We start from the raw sequence: 9,628 nt of genomic DNA, 5'->3' as shown, positions 1-9,628 counted from the left end.
ACTAAGCTCTAAACCAATGACCTGGGATTCTCCACTTATGTTTTAGAAATAGGAATGTAGAAAAGGTTGCCCAGGAATATCATTTAAGAGGGTTAAAGGAACAGAATAATAAAACTTCAGATCTGAAAAACCAAGCAATGAACTTTGAAGTCAGTTCCCCAACCTCCTTGGGTAACTGAATTCTTTTCAATTATTTCAAAATAAAAAAGGAATCATAGTAGGCCTAGCCATTAAGACAGGTCAGAGTCTATCAATAACATGGCTTTTTATATGCAGGCATTCAATGTCACCCCAAATGCAACCACAGAGTCAAAGTATGATGTTATATACACTATTACTCAAAACAGAGACTATCAGTGAGGATTGTTTTTAAAATTTTTAATATCCCCTATGAATAATTTTGACTCAAAAATTTTAAAGTGTATTTACTCCCTTATAATCTCAAAATCTGTTGTAAGCATATCAAGTGATATAAACTATAGCACCAGTTATCTAAAATGAAACAATTCCTAAAGCATTTTTAAAATGTTGCTATAGTTTTTCATTTCATACACTGGTTACCAGCTATATAATACAGCAGTTTGAGACTATGATGGACAAAGGAAATTACAATGAATCTTTCCAATGACTTCCTCCATTAAACTGAAATCAGTAAATGACATATTTCTAAGCAGAGAGTTTCTCTTCACATTAATGATATTGTTCAGTAAATCCTGCTTCTGAACAGTAATTCAGATTTAGCCTAAAGTTACATACCTTCTCAGAGCTTTATATAGAAAAATTTCTATTGCTGTCACAAAAAGTTTATTGGAATATAATTGGCCTCATTTTATTAATTTTTTGTTTTGCTTCAAATGGTATAACATTTTCCTAATTTTTTAACAGTTTCTACGTTTTAATAGTTTACATGTTCTATCACTTAATGTTTATTACTCAATCCATTTTAACTTTTTTAAAAATAAAGCTAAAGAAAGTATTGACATCTCTGATGGAATACTGTGTACTGAAACCAAATCACTCAGAAATGTTCATTTTCTAAATGTTCAACTTCTTCCATTTCATAATTTCAACTTACATAAATTCACAGGCTTGATATAATATTCTGCTTCTGCAGCTCTATTGCCACTAAAGGATGCCCACTGAGATCCAAAGATTCTACCTATTTTCATTATTTCAATATCCAGCTTGTCTCTTCGGGGATTTTTTGTGTGCCAATAAATATCAAGTCAATTAGAAAAGAGTTAAAAAGATTTACTTAATCTGTATCTTTTGATACTCCATCCAAAGATAACTGAAATATGGTGACTTATACAATGCCATATTAAAATATCTAGACTTTAAAAAAAAATTGTGTTGAAACCCTAGATTGTCTTCTAAGCATTACATAGGTGCTGTTAATACAAAATCCAATAGGGTTTTAAAGTAAATATTTCTTAATGAAACTCTGTCTTAAGCACTTAACAGTGAAATGTGATGTTTTATGTTACTCCTTCTAATAAGAAGCTAAACATCCATCAAAATCTTGCATTTTTTTCCAGGTATAGCTGCACACACCTGTAATCCCAGCAACTTAGGAGGTTGAGGCAGAAAGCTCCCAAGTTCGAGGGCAGCTTGGGCAACACAATGACATAATCTCCCAAAAGAAAAAAGACTGGGGAATGTAGGTCTGAGGTAGAGCACTTAGCACACGCCTAGCATGCACAAGGCCCTGGGTTCAATCCACCACATACCAAGAGTCTTGTATTTTTACATTTTAAGTAGATTAAAACTCATGAACTAATAGTTTTATCAAGTGATGAAAATTTTACTACCTTGTTCTATAAGTTTAGCAAAATGTTATTCCTTATTTTATCATGTCAATTGTAACATATAATACTGATATTTTTTGCCCTTGTAAGTATTTCATGGTTGAAAATGATCTATTATTTTAACTAAAAAGTATTATGAAAAATTCTGATGGTACATTCTAAATGTTTCTGCTTTATTAACACCGATAAAATTCTCATTTTTGAACTTTAAATGCTTCACTAAGTGAAACTGACTCATTAGTTTTTTTCCCTCATTGATGACAACACACTTTTCCTTAACTTGCGCCATAAACTTTCACAAAACATGATTGCTACAAGATTAAAAATGTAAAGGTTTAGCACTTTCAAATTTTAATGATACAACTGTTGAGCACCATTCGCACCTGACAATATGGCACTAGCAATAATAAGGCAGTCATTATTTTTTTCTTGTAATAATCAAGCTGTTTTCCATTCCATAAATACAAATTATGTTTAATTTTGTATTCACTGTTGCACAGTATCAGAAGATGTTCCAAGCTGCAGTTCATTATTAATATCATTTCTTCTTTGTATTCCTGGCAAGTCTGATGACATGCTTGATATTGGCGTGTGGTGGAATGGTACTGAGTAGTCTGTTAATGAAGGCGGAATAGCAGCAGGATCAACCGAAGTCACACTGGGCACCCTTACAGAAGATGGCTGATACATGAGAACCCCTTTGGTTGGGCTGCTTTGTGTTTCTGACATAAAGATGCTTTTCCTTTTGGCAGGAGGTTCTTCATCTTCATCAGAAGAGCTTTCTATTGTTAGGTCAATAACATCCACTTTCTTCTTGCTTGCCTCACTGGCTACAGTCACTGAACAAGGCTTACTGAGTACACTTGAAGTTTCTATTTTTGTACATGGCTGGCTGGAAACTTTCATAGCTTCTTTCTTCGGTCTCATTGGACACCAAGAACCATCTTCTTGGAATTTTATTTCATCCACATCAGAACAGTCATTGAGAATTTCCATAAAAAGCCCATCTAGTATTAGACTTTCATAGGCAGCTTTTTTGTCACACACAGGACAAATCCAGGTGGGCTTCTTCTCATTCATTTGTAGATAAAGGGCAGCATCAAAGCACTGTAGATGTGTACAAGACACTGCACGGCATGGGATTGTCAGCCTCATTTTTCCTAAAGGGCACATTAAGGATACCCGAAGACTAGTTGTAGCAATTTCACTATCTGGATCTGCAGTAAGTTTTTCTTTAATTAGTGCTCTGGAATGATCAGGGTTTCTAATACCTTTCATTTTTAATCTCTGTAGTAACATGGCTGATGTAAGCTGTCGTACAAGATACACAGACATGGAGTAATTCTTTCCAATTTCAGATGCCCAAGAAATAGAAATCTGGTTTGGCACAGCTGAAGACAACCTAACTAAAGATGTAATATTCAAGGGGCGCCCAGGGCGCTTCTGCTCAATCCCATTTTTCGGTGGTGGTGCATACCCAGGCAAAGGAAACAGCTTCCCATTTACTTTTATACATAGACTATTGGGATAGTTGTCTTCTTGAGGACAACTTGTCTCTGCCAGGCAAAGTCTCAGCTGAACTTGGACTGTATAATCTCTCCTACCACCTGGCAAAAAATCCCTTGATATGCATATCTCTCTAACTTGTTGAGGTGTCAGAGCAAAAATAAAAAACTTCTCTTGAAATCGCTGAATACTGCTTTGAACTAAACTTGTGGGCTTGATGAGAACATCAAGGACATCATAAAAGGGCAGGTTTTTTAACTGCACATCAGGATGGACAGGAGGAATCGGAGGAGATGGTTGCTGCATCTCAAATGTGGGCTTAGTATCTTGAAGCAGCACAGAACCAACAGGAGAGGACGGTGAGTGAGGTGTAACTGAAGTGGAAGGCAATGAGTGGATTCCAGCCACAGCCAAGTCAGGTTCTACAGGTGATGAGCTACCATCCAAATTAAAAACCGATGATTTGATTGTGGATAAATCAGAAAGTCCTTCAAGAGTCCGAGGATATCGACGTCTATACAATTCTCGGATTTTAATCTGAACCGCAGGGCTGCAGCCACTCTTCAATAAATGCAGCGCCCTCATAACTCTTTACTCTCAAAATTAATAAAAGAAAAGAATCGAGTCTTTACCTTCTCTATGTTTCAGCTTATCCAAAGCCTTGACAAGGTCGAATTCTTCAAAGAATCCCAGCTAACAAATGGAAAAGGAATGGCAAACTGGGAAGGTTACCATTTTTCAGTCTCAGTGAGACAACGGATCTAGGAAACGATCATTGTTCGATGAATCATTACTTGGTGCCACCTCCTCACACACTGATCAATCTTAGAGTCGCTAAAATTAGGTAGGCCTCAACACTTTACTTCACAATATGAACCCACAGCAATTATGAAGCTTGTCTTAGGAAGTATTCTTACCAATGAAATTGACCCTGAACCTAAATCAAGCTTTGAGTTCTAACAATCAGTTTATAGGAAATATGGGGAATAGAGAAACTATTTTAAATACCATCATGAGAAACAATCAAATTCCAAACATGGAATACTCTATCAGATATAAAGGACTGATTTCTCTAACAAATCAAGTTTATTAAAGAAAGGGCAGGGACCAGGACTGTAGCTCAGTGGCAGAGAGCTTGCCTAGCATTCATGAAGCACTGGGTTTGATCCTCAGCACCACATACAATAAACAAATAAAGTAAAGGCATTCTGTCCACCTACAACTACAAAAAAAAAAAAATTAAAAAGAAAAGAAAGGGCAGAAGGATATATAAAAAAGATCCAGCAGACATAACAACCAAGTGCTAAGTCTGAGCATTAGTGGATACTAATTTGGGTTGGGGGGAAGCTGTAAAAAAGCATTTGAGACTATCAAAAAATTTAATATGCTGGGAATTAGATGAAATCAAGAATACACTGTTAATTTTGTTACTTGTGATCATGGCATGCTCTTAGCATTAGGGGGAGTGGATAGTCCTGATCAGTTAGAAATGCTCCAGACAATCTAAATTTCCCTCAAGGACAACGAGCCTCTTCAGAACACAGAAGAATTACATGGGCCTCACAAAACAGGCTGGTCCAAATTTGAAACAGCATTTGTTTCCCTTGCTACAATGAACCAAATAAACAAGTAAATTGGGGATTGAAGACTGCTGAGAAAGTTATATTGATGAACACATGATTTTTGCCCAACATGTCAACTGAGGAGCTCAGGGTAAACTTTCTTGAATTTAGGAAGAATGATTCAGAAAAAAATGTTTGGACTTTAGGGCGAAACCTATACAATGAAGGGTTTCAATGAAGTACTGGTGTTTGAAGCCATGAAACCAGCTATGAAGTTTTCCATTATGTTAACTATCTGTTGAAACTGTGACGTTCTGAAGTTGTATGCCTCTGTATTAAAACTCTGGATCAGATTTCTAATGTTTACGCAAATGTTCTCTATTGACAGTGAATGCTCAAGACCCTGCAAGAAGACTAAGCACCAGGATGTGAGGTTAAAAAGACCAACTGAGATGTCAGGGGTAGATGCTGATAGAGATTCACCTGTGCTAGTGTTTGTATTGCTCTTGTTTATTTTTATTTCCTAATTATTAAGTTTTATAATACCAACCCCATTTCTCCCAAAAGTCCCATTATTTTAAGTTCACTATATTTCTAGTTACAAAGTTTTGGAGGTTTTGTTTTGTTTTGTTTTGTTAGGAGTGCCTAAGATGTCACAGTAAAAATAATTGTGTATCAAAATAAAATTTTTGACCTCTTCTAGAAACCTGATGTTGAATAAACCAGTAAATTTCTATTTGACTCTGTTTTTTTTTTTTTTTTTTTTTTTTTGACAAATGGGAATACCACCCATCTCAAAGGATTTCTAAAGTTTTATATGTAAAACACTGAATATGTCATCTAGCACATGGGAAGGACTGAATAAATAGTAGCTATTATTATCTAAGACAAGATTCCCTTGTCTACCTGCTGCTGCCATGCCAGATAGCTCCAAAGAAACCAGGCCAACCAACCAGTCTGCAGGCATTTTGACATTTATCTACCCTTACTCTGCTTTGCCAAACTACAGAGACACAACCAGTCTTTTCATTTCCCTTCCTTTGTCTATAGGTTAAAGCCTGTATGGAACCACACCCTGAACCATCAGCCAGGTCCTTATAGACAAACTTAGCTAAGTTCAGAAAACTGGAAGTTCCTGCTTCTTGCAATGGTAACATGTATTAATGTCTGGTATTTTGAGAAGTGATCCTGGGAATTCCCCAGAGGCTCTTCCAGGCATCCCATTGCCAATTTGATAAATAAACCAGGGTCAGGTAATCTCCTCACAGGAATTCAAGAGTCCAGTGCCAGGCCCTCAGAATCAGTCCCATCGCCCCACTGCCCTCCTCTTTGCTGCTGAGCTGCAAAAATTTGGTCAAAGGAAACCCCATAAAGAATCCTACCCAGCAGATAGTTTTGCCAGCAAAGGCAGAGATCAATCAAAGGAACTTAGTCAGAAATTCTGAGACCCCTCATCCCTATCCAACATGGCTACCCTGTGTACCTTCAGAAGGACTTGAGGAAAGGTTAAAAACAGCACTGAACTAAAAGTAGAACCCTGGATCTCTCCTCACAGGAGCTCTCTTAGGGCTTGCCAACCTAAATAACAATCAGAAAGAGATCCTCCAAGGAAATATGATATTTGGGATTGACAGAGTCTTGCAATAGGATACGTGTGCTAGAGTAAACTAGGTGTATTCAGGAGTTTGAGGGAAGAGGAAGAGTATAAAGGGGGAAAAGGGAAGCTACTTGCATACAAAGTTCTTTGGTCATGGAAGCCTGAGGCAGGATTTGGCCTCTGCTCCTTGGCAGAGGTACAACTGCCAGACAAGTGTTCTATGGAGAGAGTATGATGTCTGAATTGTTGAAATCTTAAAGAATGCTAAAAGTAAAGCATTGTTATATAGATCCAGGCATACAGGTTAAGACCTACAAAGCATGGTTGAGTAAAAAAAGGAGAAGCAAAGCAATCTCTCTGTTAGGCATGTAGAAATTCCTTATCTTAAACATGCAGTTATGATCCCTCCCTCCCTATTTTCTGACTCCAATTTTGTCTGGGTCCTAACCAAAAAACAATATCCTGGTATCATCAGCTTTCACAGGCTTCACATCAAACTGGTGAGAAGGAGACCTGGGGCTTTCTTTGTTTGACTCAGGTTCATGGCTAGTCTTTCCCCAGGAGCTGACCAACCCTCTTAGTGCATGTACCTTCCTGCTCAGCCTCTCCTGACCCAGGGAACCCCCAGACAGCATCAATCTGAGGGTCCTGTGAAGAATGATGGTGCAATTCAGAAAGTAAAGGAGAAACAGAGTATTGGGTAAAGAAAATAAGAGTAAGAAAATAAAGGTAAAAATGGAGGCTCAAGTAGAAAGAAACGCTTGGAATGTTACATGCTGACATTGCCATCACACATTTACTGATTCAAAAAATATCTAAGCCAGAAACTGTGGCCCACAATTATAATCCCAGCTACTGAGGAAGGAAGATCCCAAGTTTGAGTCCAGCCTGGGTAATTTAGCAAGACCCTGTCAATAAATAAATAAAGGTAGCTGGGGATATAGCCTAGTGACAGAACTCCCTTGGGTTCAATCCCCAGAACATAAAATATATCTAGTTCCTAGGAAAGGATTATAGAATTATATTCTGAAAGCATTCAGTTTTGTCAGGGAAGTCTGTCCCTCGGGGGATTTTGTTTCCCATGAAAATGCATGAACTATGAGGATGGAAAGTTTTTGATTAGCTAAGAGATTTTAGGGTTATTTAGATTTGAATCAATCTGCCTCATTCTGTTCTTATTTTACCAAGTACCGACTATTCTGGAGACATGCAATGTTAATAACGGAAGTGACACCCAGTGCCCTGTCGTCCATGCAGAAGGGCCTGTTGCCCACAGGGCCTTCTTTCCTGACCGGCCAGCGTTCCCTATGGGACACACTAACAGAGCCGACTTCTCCAATTGTTTCTTACAAAGTGCTTCCAGGCTTATATCCTCAGAGAGAGAGAGAGAGAGAGTGTCTTGCTCACAAATAGTTGGAGAACAAGCTCTTACATGTTCAAGAAAGGAAGGTTCTGAAACAGCAGTAGCCCATTTTCCAGAAGAGAGGAAGAAAAGTAGATGTCCAGTTGATTGGACAAATTGGTTCTAGGTAGGGAAAAAGAATGTGAAATGCGTAATAACCTGAAGGTGAAAGGCTGTTGTGAATTGGTGAAGACAAAGAATGAATGATTGCTGCATATACAGATGATGGAGATGGGGTCACTTGAAAACTCCTAGTTTTCTTCCACCATGCTTGACAAGAGCAAGAGGAAAAACCAAATTCCAAAACTGACACAATCTCTTAGGAAACAAGGTGAAACAGCCAAGTAGAAGTTATGAGTGACGCTTCCTATTCTGAAGGTCAAGGGCCATCTGGGTGTTTTAAAAATAGCTTTGAAAAGAACTAAGCCTTAAAAGAATTATCATCAACTTAGTAGGCTCTTTTTAAAAAAAAATAATTAAACAAATAAGATTGAATAGATTATTGATTACAGGTCTGGGAAAAGTTCAAGAATATTCATGTTCCTGAAACCAAAGCCAGCCCAACTTATAAGTTTTATGAAAAATTTAACTGGAGTTGTTTCTAAATTAAATCCAAGAAATATTTTCAAATTGATTTTGTCTGTTTAGAATTGTCTAAAGAAAAATTATGAATAATGTCTATTAGAAAAACTGTTGACTTAAATTTTTACCTTCTTTAAAAAGATATCCCTAAAGGTAAAGGGCCTCTTTGCTCCTTTATATATGAAGGACATGCTCTGAAAATATAGACACAAGTTATTCATGCAAGCAAGTTTTAAAGTTGTTCTTTTGTGAGATCTTATTGTATGTAGTACAAGTGTTATAAATGTATTTGGAGATGTGTATTATTTATCTATGGCTATATTTTTGAAATTACCCTAAAATTTCAGAGCTTAAAACAATCTTTACTATCTTATTCTGTTTCTAGTGTTGGGAATCCAAGAGTGGCTTAGCTGGATGCTTCTGACTAATGAGATAATCATCACACTGTCACCTGGGACTGAAGCATTCTGAAGGTTGGACAGAGACTGGAGAGTCTGATTCCAAGCTTATTTACATGGTTGCTGACAGGTCTCAATCCATTATGACCTGAAAGCCTTAATTCATGACAGTTGGCTTCCCTTAAGTGTGAGAGATGAGAAATGGAAGCTATAATGTCTTCTACAACCTAATCTTGGAAATTACATACTATCATTTCTATATTTTATTTGCCTCACAGATGACTTCTGGTACAATGTAGGAGAGGGTAATAGAAAGGTGTGAATACCAGGAAGAGACCATCTTGGGGGCAGGAAATCAGAGCCTGCCTGTAAGGTTCTCATAAATAATGTCCCTCCCACATTTAAAATGCATTCAATGCCATCCCAATGCTTCTAAAATTCATCCCATTAGAGCATTCGCTCAAAGTCCAGACTACTGTCATTTAAGTCAGGTACAGGTGCATAGGACGTCCCACAGGCATAATTCCTTAAGAACAGTTCCTGTAGCACAGTTCCTCTCAATCCAAAGAGAGACAACAGACACACCCAACACACAGTGGTGGAACAGAAACAAGATAAATACCATAGGCATTATTGTTCAAAAGGGGGATATGTTGGAGAAATATAGGAATCCCCATAACAGCTCCAAAATCCAGCCAGGCTTCAGAGAGTCTCTCTCAGCCAGGGCTGCAGTCTTTCGCTGCAATAGGTCTGAAGGCTCTACTTCTAGTCTC

The 9,628-nt window shown here is 37.6% G+C and overlaps 1 protein-coding gene across 1 annotated transcript; it reads right to left on the bottom strand.

The window, feature by feature from the left end:
- Nucleotides 1-363: 363 nt before the first annotated feature.
- On the bottom strand, nucleotides 364-3,899 carry LOC124100751 (E3 SUMO-protein ligase PIAS2). The gene has a single exon (XM_046456367.1). The coding sequence runs from the start codon at nucleotides 3,897-3,899 to the stop codon at nucleotides 2,295-2,297; it is 1,605 nt and encodes a 534-aa protein (XP_046312323.1). The 3' UTR covers nucleotides 364-2,294.
- Between the last annotated feature and the right edge of the window lie 5,729 nt (nucleotides 3,900-9,628).

The sequence above is a fragment of the Marmota monax genome, unplaced genomic scaffold (assembly GCF_021218885.2).
Source record: "Marmota monax isolate L192 unplaced genomic scaffold, Marmota_monax_Labrador192_F-V1.1 WCK01_AAM20220418_F8-fsc00037, whole genome shotgun sequence".
NCBI classification, from domain to species: domain Eukaryota; kingdom Metazoa; phylum Chordata; class Mammalia; order Rodentia; family Sciuridae; genus Marmota; species Marmota monax.
The sequence above is the reverse complement of the archived record's forward strand: the minus strand, read 5'-3'. Positions and strand labels throughout refer to the sequence as shown.